General features: G+C 36.7%; 1 protein-coding gene across 2 annotated transcripts in view; it reads right to left on the bottom strand.

Moving 5' to 3' along the window:
• Window positions 1-3,197: 3,197 nt before the first annotated feature.
• igsf21a (immunoglobin superfamily, member 21a) overlaps window positions 3,198-17,317 on the bottom strand; it is a 331,022-nt gene continuing 316,902 nt past the window's right edge. For both annotated transcript variants that reach the window (XM_052101058.1, XM_052101057.1), the window contains exons 8-10: window positions 17,070-17,262; window positions 13,930-13,968; window positions 3,198-4,500 (exon numbers count right to left, since the gene is read on the bottom strand). In XM_052101058.1, the coding sequence (XP_051957018.1) occupies window positions 4,424-4,500; window positions 13,930-13,968; window positions 17,070-17,262 (309 nt within the window). In that variant the 3' untranslated portion in view covers window positions 3,198-4,423. The remainder of the gene's footprint in view (window positions 4,501-13,929; window positions 13,969-17,069; window positions 17,263-17,317) is intronic.

The following is a 17,317-nucleotide window of genomic DNA, read 5'->3' as shown; positions in this document are numbered from 1 at the left end:
ATCCCAACTCCGTATACAGCCTCTGAAAGCAACATTTTCCAGCTTCTGTATGCATCCATTAATTGTCTATAGCCAGTTTCCATCCACCTTTCACTCTATTTTGTTATCGACAAAGTGAAAATGCGGAACCTTTTTTTTTCGACATTTCCCACCTTCTGCCCGTTTCCATTCAAATGGTCTTTTATCGATAAAAATGGTGTGTGTGATGACGTCATGCCTAAAAAAACACTTTGTCGCATAAGTTTTGGTTTAGCGCAAAATAAATCTGCCCTGGAGCGTTTCCATTCAGAAATGTGTGTTTATCGCTAATTCGCCTCCCAGATGCTACTTTTTTCCTCTGAAGTTTTGGTAAAATAGGGAGAGTATTGAGACAATTCATTGAAATTAGCCAGCTTACTGTAATTTTAATTAACAAATAAAAGCAATCAGAAGAGGAGGAATTGCAATCTAAAGGGAGCAGTTGCCCTTCTGATAGGACTGTATTATTGGTCCTGATGTTGCACCTATCGCAGGTTGGCACCAGTTCCCACCCGAAAGAGATTCGTCATGGTCCTGTTCAAGCTGACAAGCTGTCGGCAAAAGTATTGGCGGAAACTTTCTGTTTCAGTATAAGGACATCAATCAATCGATGTGTGTATGATGTGTGCACAGATATTAAAGCAATAAACTGATGCGGTGTTATATCAGGGTTTACAGAAAATAAATTTCTGATATTCAATATTTTGAACAATCATCTAATCAAAAGCATCACCATCACAACTGCATTATGTCCCGCATATTTCTCCAGCAACTTTTAACGACCAACTGAACTTGATTATCATCTCAAATTTATTTTAGCGTCATAATAAAAATTTAAATTTTCTGAAGAAGCAGTAAATGTGATCTGAGGTAAATATAAATATTTGAAGTATTTAAAAGTTATAAAATGTTCAAAAGCTTGTTTTCTGAAAGTGGACAAATATTTCTGATAGTTTAAAGTCTTACAGAACATTCTGAGAATGTCATGCCGTAAAGTTCATTCATAATCACCTACAATATATTAGCTTTCGCCATGACTAACACAGGTGAACGATTGGGTCAAATTCTGTCACGTGACACTAAATTTTTGCGTTAATGCCAATTTTATCCGAAAAAAGTTTCCAAACCAGTTTTTCGCGACATTTGATGTATCAACATAGAGTTTATGTGCTTGAGTTAAACGGAAAAGTCGACATTTGTGACATTTTAGCAATAAAGTGTGTTTCCATCAGCTTTATTTTGATGCGCTAAAACTTTTTCCACAAAAAATCCTTGGATGGAAACGTAGTTAATGTGATAATGCATTGTGAATATAGGATGTTTAACTGAAACTGAGCATACAGTCCACGAATGAGGTCATTATGCTTTCATTGCTCAAAAAATAAAAAGGCATATCGGATGAAACTAGAGACAAATTTTTTGACTCAAACAGGTTTCAAAGTAAAAACATTTTCTTAACAGATGTAGTTTTGCTGGCATTTCAACCAAACACAAATACCGCTTTAATTGTCGCAATGTTGTTTGGTCACATGACTCTGTCCATCGACCCTTTACTGAGTCTCCTGAACTGACATCAGTCAGTTTAAATTAAATTATGCGTTGCGTAGAGCAAAGCCAAAATACAACGTCCATGCATGTGGACACGAGGTTGCAAAAGGTTAAAGACATGTCGCACATCACCTCTTATCTTTCAGAGCATGTGCACGATGCAAAGGCCAAGTGTGGTGCCATAAACATGCATAAATGCTTGACGAAGCCGAGCTACGTATTATGTAGGTGTGATAGTCCGCAAAAGTTGGACCGAATGGACTGTTACGATTTCAGGCTATTGCATTTACATGATATTTTAAAAAGATGAATTATTGTTTCAGTCTGGCTGAAATCAAACTTTTAAAGAGCATATAAATGTACTGATTGGTAAGATATCATACGGAAGCTGAAAAAATGGTGGCCAAAGCGAGAGAAATAACTAAAGTTTTGAATATAAATATACTTATTTATTTAATAATAAATATAATTATTTTTACAGAGCAATACTGAACAGTTTTATCAATTAGTAATAATAAATGTTGTTCATTATAAAAATAAAAAATGCACTTTTATTTTTGTGTGCTCTTTTCATGCTTATTAATGTATCGCGTTGCTAGCTTAGCAATATGCTAACACCAAACTCTATTGAAATCAATTGTGGGTCGAGTCTCATGTTCATCACATGCTAATTGTAGATTATGTAGAGCATTCCAAATTATTTTCTTATGAGGTTCTATTTCCAACCTAGTCTCATAGAATGAATGCAAACTTGCAAACTTCGTTTTACGTGGCACTTTCTACGTTTTACTGCAGTTTCCTGGTGAAATTAACACTACATTTGCTACAAAAACTGTCCATTTTATTCACTTTTACACAAATCACGGGTAATAGTTTATTCACTCTGTTACTCACACACTGATTTGGCTTTTAACGCCAAATCGTTTAGGTGTTGGTTAAGTGTAAGGATATCTGATTTGTTCACCTCTCATTTAATTTTTTTAACACTATTGGTTAGGTTTAGGTTAAAGTTTTAAGTTAGGGAAGTACGCTTCAGTCATTAAAACATCCATCTTACAGTCACCTTAAAAACCTTGTCTGATTCCAACAACATTTCACTCGATTTTGGTGCCCCCCGCTGGACATTTCACTGGGAAACTGCAGCCAAAAGTGTTATGAAGCACGTCATTATGGTTTGCAAAAATTTTTATGATTGTCACATATATTTCATGAGAACAGGCTGTCCATTTAAGTTGCCTTAGAAGGCAGCAGCCTATGTAGGCAGTAGACAGCAAGGCAGCTCACTAGATTTTGCAACAGACCCAATTATTCTGGGTGATGTCACGCCACTACAACTAAACATGTAGTTAAACAGAATCTGAACCTACTGTAATATAATAAAAAAACACAGGCATTTGAGCATGTTATTGAGAGGAATGTATAACGCAGAGTCAAATCTATGTTGATGATGATTATTATAATTTAATGATATCGCTTCATAGCATTGACTCTGTCTGGAAAACACTGCTACTAGAAAACTAGATATGTATTAGCATGTGGTATATAGCATGTCATTGAGTGAACAAAAATCTTCGAAACAAAGCATCCAAAGGACAATCACACTCCAGTTGTGTTAAGTTGATCATCTCCATTTTTAATACAGGTGATATGAAACAAATGCAACAACCCTGTTTACACTTGGCTTCACTTGAGCTTACTTTGAAAGATGGGGGAGAGGGGGTCCGAATAGTGGCTAACATGATCCTAGCAGTAACTGTTAGATCAGAGATAAGGACTGTACACGATGCAGATCACTGAATATGCAACAAGAACTTAAGGACAGGTATGTGACAAACAGATGCGGAGGGGAAATCATCTTCAAACGACACATGCACTACAACCCCGAGAAGAGTCGTCCTCTTTCCTCTGTGGTTGAACAGTCACACAGATGTTATAGATACTGAACACATGAAATCAGATCAGTAAGGCCACTGATTTCACTGCTTTCTTAAAGCCTGGGTTGGATTTCAGTTGATGGTCACTGGGGATGACCAGACGCACACAATAAATCCATTAGCTGCTACCCCCCTTGCATCACTCCCCCAAAATCCTGACCCCGAGTCCCTATAATTTTATTTTTTATTTTCTGTAATATACTTTGTATTATTTACAGGGATGTACACAAAATACACTTAAAAAGAGGATCTTCCATCTCTTTGCAATGAAATGTCACAGGACTTTTAGTATTGTCTCTGTTTTTTTTTGTTTCGTTTTTTTGTTACATTCCAGCCGAGAGCCATTTGAGAAAATCGAACGGAAAAAATACTGTGGTCAAAAAACACAAATGCCGTAACGATCGAGATCAGGTGTTCCTCAAAAAGGGGGTCGCCCATCTCCTGTTTGTGCCAGTGGTGCAGTATTCTATGGAGGCATCTTGAGGACAGCTAGATTTGAGTTGAAGCGACAGTCAACGTTTCTGAAGTGTCTTTTTTCCACACCGCAGTGCCTGACATCTGTGTTCGGCTTGAAAGCTCTTCTCCTGTTTCCTTTTATCTGAATGGCAGATCTTTGTTGATTGACAGGCAATTTTGATGGTAAAAAAACAAAACAAAAACGCGTTTGTGTGGAAAGGGGCAGACAAAAGGAGGTTCTTGTTCTTATTTTCAGCATGTTATAATTACTTTTATTTTTTTTAAATCAGGGGTATTATAATCTGGATCTTTTTTTTGTTTTTTTTTTCCACATAAAAAGGTGGTGCGCCCCCTGTTGGGGGTTCTCTCACTGATAAATGCATGGATTGGAGAAGGCTTGTGTGTATGTGAGTGTGTGTGGCGGACAGGAGAGGAGGCGTGTTTGTGTGTGGTTGAATTAAAGATATTCACGTCAGCTCAACAGTCACTGTGAGAACAAGAGGCAAAAATATCAGTCCAAGCTTGTGCAAACCAGGAGCTCCATCTGAAAGAGGAAATAGAGTAATTAATATTTGGCAGAAATACTTCCATAACACCTCAGTACTTATCCATTTTTTGTGCTGTTGAAACATGTCCATAGCCTTGTGTTAAAGGAATATTCTGGGTTCAATTCAAATTAGGCTCAGTTGACAGCATTTGCGGTATAAGGTTGATTACTCAAACATCATATAGACTCATCCCTCCTTTTCTTTAAAAAAAGCAAAAACCGAGGTCACAGTGAGACACTTACAATGGAAGTGAAAATGTTTGAAGGTTTAAAGACAGAAATGTGAAGCTAATAATTTTTATAAAAGCAGCTACATTAATGGTTCTGTTAAAATGTGTGTATTATTTTAGCTTTAAAGTTGTTTAAACAGTCGTTTATGGTCGTGGTCATGTGACCATTACAATGGTCATGGCAACGAAGTTGTAAAATTGGATGTAACTGCACACGAAAGGTTTGTAAGCGATGTTATCACACTAAAATAATGTTAACATGTATATTGTTTAATTCTTGTGGCTATACTTTTGAAACAGTGTTTACATTTTAACATTTACAGATTTGCCCCATTCACTTCCATTGTAAGTGCCGAACTGCAACCCAGATATTTGCATTTTCTATAGAAAATGAGGTGTTTTTTTTTTTTTTGGTAATCAGCATTATCATCGATTGAGCTCAACTTGTGTTGAACCCAGAAAATTCCTTTAGGAATGTTCCGGGCTCAATAAAAGTTCAATCAACAGCATTTGTGTCATAATATTGATTGCCAGAAAAAAATATTTGGACTCACTCCTTGTTTGGGACCAGTTCATAAATGCTAAAAGACAAAATGGGCCTCATTTATTAAACTCTCATAAATATGTGAATAAATTGGAAGCATAAAAGTTTGCTTCACGAAAACTTTCCTCTGGATTCACGGATGCTTTATACCCCCTAGATTTTTTAGTAAAACATTTGTAAATAGGGACATGTTCATTCACAATTATCAAAATCCACGGCCATGAAAACACCATTTAAAGAAGACTTCAGGCTCATTGGTAAATGAGAATAGAAAGGATTTATGGTTTTATATTTTACATTTATACGAACAGTAATACATAATTAAAAAATACATTTTATGGTGTGCACTCACATTGTAAAATATTGATTTAGCAAACATTTGCATGTTCATTCCAAAAAGAAATTGAGGAACTTACAGTCATCGCATGCTTTTTATGTCATCAGAGGTTCTTTTGTGAATTGAACAATTAAAATGGTTTGACAAGTAGCTTTAGTGTAAAAATGTCACCACCATTAACCTTCTCTGGTTCAGTGGAGCGCATCACCATCGTCATTTGTGAAACATCTCGAGTAAATAAAGACTGCAACATTGATTTACTTCCCTTGCAACTGGAAGAATCTTCAAATAAATTGGTAGAATGCCCAAAGAAGGTTTTTGACCGAAAGCTAAGGCAGTGCGGGGCATTTTCTCCTTTTTTTTGCTGTTGTATTGAGTACGCACCTGCCCACAACATGTGTTTATTTATAGCATAGCTTTAACAGAATTAACGTTGATCACATGTTCTCAACTGAAGGCTATATATCGATGCCTATACAAAATTTTTTATTTTTTAAGGTTATTTTCACTTATTTACTTATCTTTTTCATTACTTATTTACTTTCACTTCTATCAAGATGTAGTCATGGCAGTTTGTCTAAAAGAACACAAAACATTTTATGTCTAATACATGATTTACACATGGTCGGGAGCAGGTCAATTTTGTTCATACAAACTAACATTTAGAACATACAAAAACTTTTCTGAATCCGAGAATTTACACTGGTGGCAAAAAGTTTGGAATAATGTACAGATTTTGCTGTTTCGGAAGGAAATTGGTACTTTAATTCACAAAAGTGGGATTCGACTGATCACAAGCTATAGTCAGAACATTACTGATGTAAAATCAGCACCATCACTATTTGATAAAAGTTTTTTTTTATAAAATCTAGACAGGCCCCATTTCTAACAGCCATCACTCCAACACATTATCCGTCAGTAATCATGCTAAATTGCTTATTTGGTTTGTTGTTTGGTAACAGTTGAAAGCTATTTGTTTCATTAAATGAAGCTTAACATTGTCTTTGTGTTTGTTTTTGAGTTGCCACAGTATGTAATAGACTGGCATGTCTTAATGTCAATATTAGGTCAAAAATGGCAAAAAAGAAACAGTTTTCTCTAAAAACTCATCAGTCAATCATTGTTTTGGTTTTGAGGAATGAAGGCTATACAATATTTGAAATTGCCAAAAAAAACTGAAGATTTCATACAAATTGTACACTACAGTCTTCAAAGACAAAGCACAACTGGCTCTAACAAGGACAGAAAGAGATGTGGAAGGTCAGATGTACAACTAAACAAGAGGATAAGTACATCAGAGTCTCTAGTTTGAGAAATAGACGCCTCACATGTCCTCAGCTGACAGCTTCATTGAATTCTACCCGCTCAACACCAGTTTCATGTACAACAGTAAAGAGAAGACTCAGGAGGCCTTATTGGAAGAAATGCAAAGAAAAATCCACTTTTGAAACAGAAACACAAAAAGAAAAGGTTTGAGTGGACAAAGAAACACAGATATTGGACAACAGATAATTGGAAAAGAGTGTTACGGATCTTAAACCCATTGAGCTTTTGTGGGATGAGCTAGACTGTAAGGTGCGTGAGAAGTGCCCAACAAGACAGTCACATCTATGGCAAGTGCTACAGGAAGTGTGGGGTGAAATGTCACCCGAGTATCTGGACAAACTGACAGCTAGAATGTCAAGGATCTGCAAAGCTGTCATTGCTGCACATGGAGGATTTTTTGATGAGAACTCTTTGAAGTAGTTTAAGTTCTGAAATGTTTTTTCAAATTGTAACAATAATTTTTCACATTATTACTGTCCTGACTAACATTCTGATCAGTTGAATGCCACTTTGGTGAATAAAAGTACTAATTTCTTTCCATCAGAGCAATATCTGTACATTATTCCAAACTTTTGGCAATGAACAATTCTCATGTTTCATGAATGAGTTTCCAATGTTTCAAAAGTATAGCCAAAAGTAGTACACACACACACACACACACACACACACACACACACACACACACACACACACACACACACACACACACACACACACACATATATATATATAAATACAGGATTTGCATGTAATAAATTCAATGAATAAATTTATATCCAACATCAGGATTACCGAATTTTGTTGTCATGACAACAAAGTTGTAATATAGGATATAACTTTATACAGATACAGTCAGTAAGCAATTTTATCATTAAAATCAGATTTTCACGTATAATGTTTACATCTCTTGGCTATACTTTTGAAACAATATGTATTTTAATGTTTACGGGTCATATCATAGTACCGGTCCTGATCAAATAATGTTTTGTGACATCAGCATTTTGCCACAAATGCAAGCTTTACATATATTTAACGTCTTTTTCTTTCATGAGAGCAACCAAAGAAGAGACTAGTCTATCACTCACAGCCTTATTTTCATTCACATCAAAAATCAAATATGACACTACTGTGATTAAAGTATATTGGCCATTTTAAACTTGTTTCAAACTTTAAAGCCTTTGGCCCTGAGTGGCTTCACAGGACATGGTTTTATCTCCTGTAGAAAAGCATCTGGCTAATAAGGGGACAAGTAGAGATCCTCACTTTTGCATGACTGGATCCTTCAGGCTGCAGTACAGTAGGCAAGCAAGCAGTACAATAGTGCTTTTTTTCTCAGGTACTTTAGTGTAATTGTCTAATGTGCTGTAAAAGGTTTTGCGTGAGCTGTACAAGCAGTGCTGGATCACCGGGACCAAAACTTTCATGAATACTATAGAATGGTCACTAAGCACTTAATGATGATGGCTGTCATGAGAATTATGAGCAACAGTTCTTCCTCTACACTTTAGTAATTTTATTACCATCACTATTACACTTTCACTGGCTATATAAGTGATAATATTTAATAGTACTTCAACTTTTATGGCTTATATTGGTGTAAGTGCCATAATATAACATAAACTACCACTACAGGTCTACAATTAGAATAAATGTTTTCTTTTATGGTCAAAACTCAGTAGCTATGTTTGGAATGGAACAGCTCCGTACTGTTTACTCCAGCTTGATCTCAAGAAAATTCTGCGGCCGTGGCGACATTTTTGCAAAATGATATTACGTGGTTCATTACATGTATCAAAGCAGTTTCGAGGTGAAATGTCCAATGTGTAATGACAATTGTCTCCAAAACAGATGAGGTTTTGAGTTTTAAATCAACAAAACCTACCTTCGTACCCTAAACCTTAAACCTGCTATTGCTGCAGCAACAACATCATTTGTGGTGGTTCTATGGCATTTTTGGCTCACGTGTCAACTTGCGCGCATTTCAGGACTCGTAACTTGGTCCTTCGTGTTGCAAGTACAACGCTCTATCAAAAAAACCACGCAACTTGCGTGCAAACAAGATTGTAAGTGGAGTTGGTTATGTAATACAAACAGGGGAGTAAAGTAATTGAGTAAAAATACTTAAGTATTATACGTAAGTATTATTTTTGGGATTTGTACTTTACTTGAGTGCTATTTAAATACTTGTAATTTTACTTAATTGCAAAGAACAAAACAGTACTTTTTACTAACAGTTTTATTTAAATTTGAAAATTACTCATTAGATTTTTGCAGATCATTTTCTTTCGTCTTACTGGACTGAAGCCGCCTTTTCAGTGCATCCGACAAATTAAATATTGACAAACGACAGAGTGTCGTATGGAGGCTGTGTGGAGTTCCGACCATCCGACATATTTTGTCCTAACGCCTGCTACTTCTACAGATTGGACAGATATGATGATCAAAAATGATCATTCATGTTGCAAATATATATATATAAATGGAGTTGGTTGTGTAATGCAAACAGGGGTGTAAATTAATTGATATATATATATATATATATATATATATATATATATATATATATATATATATATATATATATATTAATTATAATAATAACTATAAATCCAGCAATGCTAATAATGCTAATAAAAATAATGGAATTTTAGTAAATATTAATTTATGAATTTTATTGAATTCATCTGCTCAGCAGCAAGGTTTGGTAGCAAACCTCAGAAAACAATTCACAAAACCAACAACATTACTAACTTTCTTCAAAGCTTCAATTGAATTTGTTTTTTTTATTTTTCTCTATATCTCAAGGGGCTGGGTACTCTGAGATCGCAATTCATGAGTGCCTCCTCCCATGCAACGAACATTGTGTGACTGTTTTCAAAACATTTAGAAAAAAATGTAAATATCTGGTTCATTGCACGTCTCAGGGCAGTTCCCAAGAGAAAACTCCACTGTGTGCAGCTAAAAAAAAAAAAGAGTTAAATGTTCTCCCGAACAGATGCGCTTTTTTAAGGTAAATGTTATATCAAGATTTAAATGAACAAAACCGACCTCCCTACCCTAAACCTAACCGATTTCTGAAGCATACATATCATTTTGTGATGCTTCTATGACACTTTTGGCTCGACTCGTGTGCTCTTCAGGATTCATACCCCGGTCCTTTGGATCGCATATGCAACACTCGTTGAGCTACTGCACAATTTGATCACACATGAACAAGCTTGTAAATGTAAACGTTAAAATGAGTCATGCACTATAGTACAATTTTACATGTTATAAGATAACATTGTGTGAGAAACAGAGTGAAAAATACATGTTTATGTAATTATAATGAGCCATTTCACTCGTGATTGGTGGGAAAGTGAATAAAAGTCATTGTTGTAGCGCCACTAGTTGATTTCGCCAGGAAACTGCCACGAGTAACTTTAACGAGCCACGTTAAAGTCATTTAGCAAAAATCAATAGTTATAGTAACATTATTCCAAGAGACCAGGTTGGTTTACTGCAAAGTATATTGACTAAACACTGTGTACTATGTAAAATATGATGCAGTATGCAACACTAAACATTTCAAGCGGCATGCTACACTGTCACATGACCTCAATATTCTGCATGTTTAATTCAAAGATTGGCGTCCCATTATCATCTCAGAAATAAATAGGGCTATTTGGTATTTTCAATTCAATTTGGTATAAAAATGCATTACCATCCAAATATTAGAGGCAGATGTTGCTTTCGGTTCATTCATCACTCTCAGAATAGAAGATCAAGTTGAGGTTGGATTGTGGAATAATGTATTTCAAGTATAGTATATAGTTTGCAGAGTGCTCTGCTGTATACTGCATTAGGTCATCTGCATATTCCATGCATACAGAAAATATACGCACAGTATACTGCAAACTGATATAAACAATGCAATGATAAACATTTCAAACAGTAGAAAGCTAGATTGTCATCACATTGTCTGTTTAATTCAGCGAGTGACGTCCAGTTATCATCTTGGTAATAAAATGGATATTTTGCATTTTTTATCTAATTTTGTGTAAAAATGTTAAAGGAATTTGGCAGTCCAATCAAATAATGAGCTTGTTTACATGGACACCAGAAAGCTGTTTATTGTGAGAAGCTGCTTAAGACAAGAAAGCGTTGTTCACATTTTCCTCTTATATCATACTCTGGGATTCCCCCACTGCATTTGAGCGCATACGTACATGCACACTCTATAAACACCTAAACACTGCTTGTGCATATACATGACCACATAAGATGTGTTCTCTGGCAGAAACTTAGGTGTTTTAAACTGCTTTCTCTTAACCCCTTAAACGGTGTAAGTAAAATTGCGTTTGCAATAACATGATGTTTCAAAATGCCACAAAAACGCTGAAATAAGCAATTTTCTTAAAGGAATATTTCCAGTTCAATACAAGTAAAGCTCAATCTACAGCATTTGTGGCATGATGTTGATTACCACAAAAATGTATTTCGACTCGTCCCTCCTATTCTTTTTTTTTTCTCCCCTTTTCTTCCCAATTTGGCATGCCCAATTCCCAATGCGTTCTAGGTCCTTGTGGTGGCGTAGTGACTCGCTTCAATCTGGGTGGCGGAGGACGAATCTCAGTTGCCTCCGCATCTGAGACCGTTAATCCACGCATCTGCGAAGGACATACTGCGGAGACATATTCTCCGTGGCATCCACCACGCACCCCACTGAGAGCGATAACCCCCTTATAGTGACCACGAGGTGGTTAACCCAACGTGACTCTACCCAACCTAGCAACCGGGTCAATTGGTTGCTTAGGAAGTCTGACGGGAGTCACTCAGCACGCCCTGGATTCAAACTTGCAACTCCAGGTGTGGTAGTCAGCGTCTTTACTTGCTAAGCTACCCAGGCCCCCCGTCTCTCCTATTCTTAAAATAAATGATCCTGTTTACACTTGAAATGGAAGGTCAAGCACATTGAAACACATTGTGTTGTGAGATTTAGTATGTATACATTGTTAACATATTTAGAAGGTCACCTGGGTATTCCATGCATAAAGCAAATTTGATTTCTATGCACAGTCTACATACTGCAAAAATAGTAGGCGTAGTATGGTGGTATGCTATTCCAAACAAATAAAAAGTGTTTTCTTTTAACTGAGCAGGACACAGAAGTATCATTCCAGACTTCAGAATATTTGCAGGTCTTTAGGGTGCTATTTTGTGAGCGAGAGGGTGCTTGAGATTCAGACACATGTCAGACATGGTGACCTCGTGGGGCCTTGTTCTACAAGCTGGAGCATTTGAGGCCCGCCTCAAGATCAGCGCTCACGTTGACCTGATTCTGTCCTTGCTCTCACACACCTGCCCTGCTGCATTTGCTTATTCAAATTTACATCCGTAGATGCGGTGGAGCAGAGGAAGGTGCGGTATGGGTTTAGGGTGAAAAGAATGAGAGACACAAACAGAAAAGAAAGAAAAACATAACAAGAAGTAAAAAAAAGAGAAGGGGCCCTCCTTTCGCCCCTCTGTCTGATAGTTCTTCATCTTTAAATATGAGTCTCTAAGAAACTGTAAATGAGCCTGCACTGAATGTATAAAACAACTGTAATCCATCACTGAATTATATTCGCTGTGGACTCGCTGGTGCATTGGTAAGTGATGGCTCACTTCTACAGTATATTCTAAATGATGAAAGCAGCAAGGCTTTGGAAGACACATGGCCTCTTCAGAGGAGCAGGGGACGGCGGGAGGCCAGAGAAAATAACAAACAGAGTGTGTAGCTTTTGAAATGTCTCAGAGAAAGAGAGAGAATCAAGGAGTAAACAAGAGAGGAAAACAGAGCTAATTTGACATCGGCTCTCATTTATTAGGGCTGGCCAATTTAACGCATTAATATCTGTGATTAATTGACTGTTTAAAAGTTATTGTTTTTTCACTTCCTGAAACTTAAAACTTTCCCCAATTCTTGTAGGTAAAATTGACATTTATAAATCTCCAAGGGGTACACGCTCGACTCGACTGCAGATCTTAGCACAGAAACTGATTGTGTGGAGCAGTACATGATTATTCATTATGCGTGACACGTCTAAGGCATAATAAACACAGGAGCGGATTTACTATACAGAAAATAGAGACTTCACCCACAAGTGGTGAGCCAGGTGTAGGAAAGATACAGGCAAGCTGCTGTATCTCTTCTCATCACCCAAAACGCTCACTCTCTGTCATCTGAGCCGAAATTGGAACCATGTGTGCAACTTCAGCAAATTAAACTTCAGCATTAAATGTTTTTTATATCTGCATTTATAGTGTCTAAAAATGCATTGTTTATTTTGCCAATAAAGCTTGATATGAAGTGAATCTGCCCATTTGATCCATTTGCATTTGAATTATAGCATGTCCACTGCTTTTATGGCTTATATACATATACTTGTATGAAATTACAAATTAGTCTAATTAACTGCAAAAAAAAATAAAAAAATTTTCAAGTGTGCATTTGGGAAAATAAATGTTTCATATATGAAAATGGAAATAACTCTATTGTTTTGAAATATATGTTGCATATTTTTTGTTATATCAGAGAAAACCATACATGACCATACATAATATATATGTGTTTCACATGCATTGCCATATATCAGATTTTTGCATGGGTCAGATCACTTGTATGCAATTATTAGTGAATGAGAACCGTTGCATTTTCCCTGGATCATATCTGAATATCACTGTACTGCAATTAATTTAATTTATGGAATGAATAAGGTTCCATTCACTCTCTCTTCTCTCCTCAGAATGCATACCTGTACATGCATTACATGCTGCATAACTGTAATATCACCTTTTTGCAAACTCTTAGTTTTGCAATATTACAATTATATCATGCATAGAAAGAAAACACAGTGGAGCTGCACTCTAGAGATTTTAAATTAATCGAGAAGCTTTCTCAAACAAGAGGCAGCAAAGTGCTTTCACACAGCCAAGGAATCTAATTGTTCATACTCTCAAATACTTACTGTTCGGGTTCTGTGTGTTTTTCATCATACTGGGGTTTTCTGTAGAACACAGCAGAAGATAGGGGAGTCAGCGATAAAGAGGAGGAGAGAGAGAGAGAAAAAGAGTGCATTAGTGGATGTAACAAAGATAACATCTTAGTTTTGTGGTGTAATGAAGGATGAAGATACAGTAGAAAAAGACTAGAATCCTCTTAAAGTGCAGAATTCACATCTGTGTGAAACCCACCAAAAACTGAAACCTTTTGAATTCTTTTGAGCTCTCCGTGAACACACAGACACGCTAACTCAAAAAACCTCACTGAAATTGTTTCCAAGAATCCTCTTAAGTACAATGCTGCCCCTTCATATGATACTATAGCAGAACAAAATGTACGTATTAACAAGACCTGACGCTGCAAGCTTCCTTTCTCCTAAATGCTGATCTTTGTTCTTTAATACAACTGATGGACTTTAATGAATGGCCATTGAAACGGGTCAATAGTTGTCCAGTTCAAAGGCTCGTAATCACAACTCTCCTCTCCTTGCCAACAATGTTCAGACTCAAGCAAATAGCATGTTTTAAAGATGCTTAAAGGGACAGTTCAATCAAAAATTTTAATTCTCTCATAATGTATTCATCCTCATACCAGCCCAGATGTGTATATGACTTTCTGTCTTCTGCAGAACAAAAGCAAAGATTTCTAGTAGAATATCTCAGCTCTGTAGGTCCTCACAATGCAAGCGAATGGTGATCAGCACTTTTAAGTTCCAAAAAGCACATACATGCAGCCTAAAAGTAATCCATAGGACTCCAGTGGTTAACTTAATGTCATCTAAAGCAATATGATTGCTATGAGTGAGAAACATATCAATATTTAAGTCCTTTTCACTATAATTGTTTAATTCCGGTCAATCTCCAAAGTGCACCCATGAGGGGACTCGGTTCATGCTTCCTCTCACGTGATGTAAGCACGTTGCCGTGTTCAAAAGTAAAAAATGTAAATGTAAATGTAAAAAAAAGAAAAAACAATGAGGCTTGTGAACAGTGTTTCCTTGTAAACAAATGAAGCTGCACTTCCAGTTATATCGCGTCATGATATACAGTTATATCATGTCTCAAGTCCCCTCGTGGACATGCATCAGAGAGCAAACGGAAGTAAAATATTATAGTGAAAAGGACTTAAATATGACTCTTTTTCTCACCCAAATCGATTGTTATGCTTTGGAAGACATTCATTTAACCACTGGAGTCAAATTAATTACTTTTACTATGATTGTCTGTGCTTTATACATTCATTTAATGTACCAACGAAGCTGAGATATTCTTTTAAAAATATTTGTTTGTGTTATGCAGAAGAAAGAATGTCATATGCATCTGGGATGGCATGAGAGTGAGTAAATGAGTAAATATTGGGTGAACTATCCCTTTAAATATATACTTTTTTTTCTCCAGAAAATAAGACAAAAAATAATCAGTAATAAAAAATTTTTTTTACAGTGTAGTGGCACAGCTATCTCCTAGTGCATTAAGGTGATCTACTGTAAGGTCAAGTTTAGAGCATCGACATGGTGAGTAGATGATGACAGGATTTTCAATAAGCAAATTATCTGTTGAAGGTGTGACTTGATTGGACGGACCAATTTCGGCCACTGTGTTTTAGACTAAAGGCGCGGTCACATTTACCTGTGCACAGTGAAATATCGTGGGCAAAGAAGCCATGGGCTGATGTTGAGTGTGTGTGAAACCAGCCAAAAAATAAATAAAACAAAATAGACTCTTTTTAATGCTGCATTTTATACTCTGGGAGAGGAGAATTATACAAAACAATATGCCACTAAAATGATATCCTTGTCCATAGAGATCATTTAGTTTATCTGTGTACGAAGTATCATCCACAAGGGTAATTTCTGCGCCACAGGAAGTCCATTGCTCAAATTCATGATCGTTCTGATTACCGTCGATGATTGTATTTTGCCCGTTGAATTTCGCCATGTGAAGGTAAATATGACCGCACCTTAAGGCCAGTTCAAATTAAAGTCCGCTACAGCACCCCTTGTGGCAGCGTTGAGACTGCAATGTGTATTTGCGTTTTGAATTGCGGTCTGACACGTTTTTGAACGTAACTACAAATTAAATTTGCATCTGTGTTCACATATTGCATAGAGTATGTTTTGGCCTCTTTTTTGTTTTAACCTACGATAATTGTGCAAGTTAATAATTAAATACACCATCTTTGTTTTTTTTTTAAATCCATGATGGGTGCTCACGACATTTATGTGTGTGTATGAATGTGCATTATTTTCAGAAGAATTGGTTTTCATGTGTGGTTGCACCTACAAACAAATTGATTCTATTGATCATGGGTGTGATTTTTTTGGTTGTTCACTGCTGTTTATGAACTGCATTCAGCTTGTTGCTAGTGTCCTCGGTCATGGTTGTCATTCGGATTATCCAGCTGAGAACCGACTGTCCTTCATCTTCCAAAGCAAGTCTTTGATTATATCTGCACTCGTACTGTAGGCAGATCTCTTATAAACCCTGCCAGCGTTGAAAGCTGGGGGGGGGCGGGGGGGGGGTATTAGTACAGAAACTAGTCCAGGGGTGGTAAAACATGCACACAAATGTACACACAATGGTCAGCAAGCAATCTCTCTCCAAAATCAATGAAAACAAAGCCAAGACCTAGTGGACAAAGCATCTGTTTCAGCAGTACAGAATAGCCAGTCAAAATCACAGGGGAATAGAACTGTCACATAGATACAGTAAGAATATGACACTTTCAACATTAGAGGCTATTTTTTATATTAACACGATGTTGATGAGTTACATTAAAATGATACAATTGCTGGAGGGGGATTTTAAGCTGTCATAACAGGGCCTTCACTGCACTTCCCTTCTTTCTAGGTACGAAAAAATTCACTCTGGATTAATGAAACAAGACTACATATTTGTACCAGATGAGTATTCCACAGAAAACATAACAGCTTATGAATTTAGAATGACATGAGGGTCGTGTAAATAATGACAGAATATTCCATTTAAATACTTACAGTGATTACTTATCATCCCTCTACATAATACAATCAGAATACAAGCAAACAAGATTTTCATTGAGTGTATTAAGTATGAATGAGTGTGTGGGTGTGTTGAGGACACTCACCAAAAACAATGAGGCGTGTGTGTGTGTCAGTAGAGCCCAGTGGATTCTGAGCCGTGCAGCGGTACATTGAGCCGTTAAGTTCTGCCGGCACCCGCTCCAACACAAGCTCCTTCCCATCTTTCTCGGAACTGCCATCCAGGAGTCTCCCGCCCACCCGCGTCCAGGTGAACAGAGGCTCAGGAAACACCTCATTCTGGAAGTAGTTGTGTGTATGCATTTTGCGCAAGTAAGGATGAAGAGAAAAAAAC

Source organism: Xyrauchen texanus, chromosome 32 (genome assembly GCF_025860055.1).
Source record: "Xyrauchen texanus isolate HMW12.3.18 chromosome 32, RBS_HiC_50CHRs, whole genome shotgun sequence".
In the NCBI taxonomy this organism is placed as follows: Eukaryota; Metazoa; Chordata; class Actinopteri; order Cypriniformes; family Catostomidae; genus Xyrauchen; species Xyrauchen texanus.
Note: the sequence above shows the minus strand (reverse complement) of the source record. Positions and strands in the feature narration are given on the sequence as shown.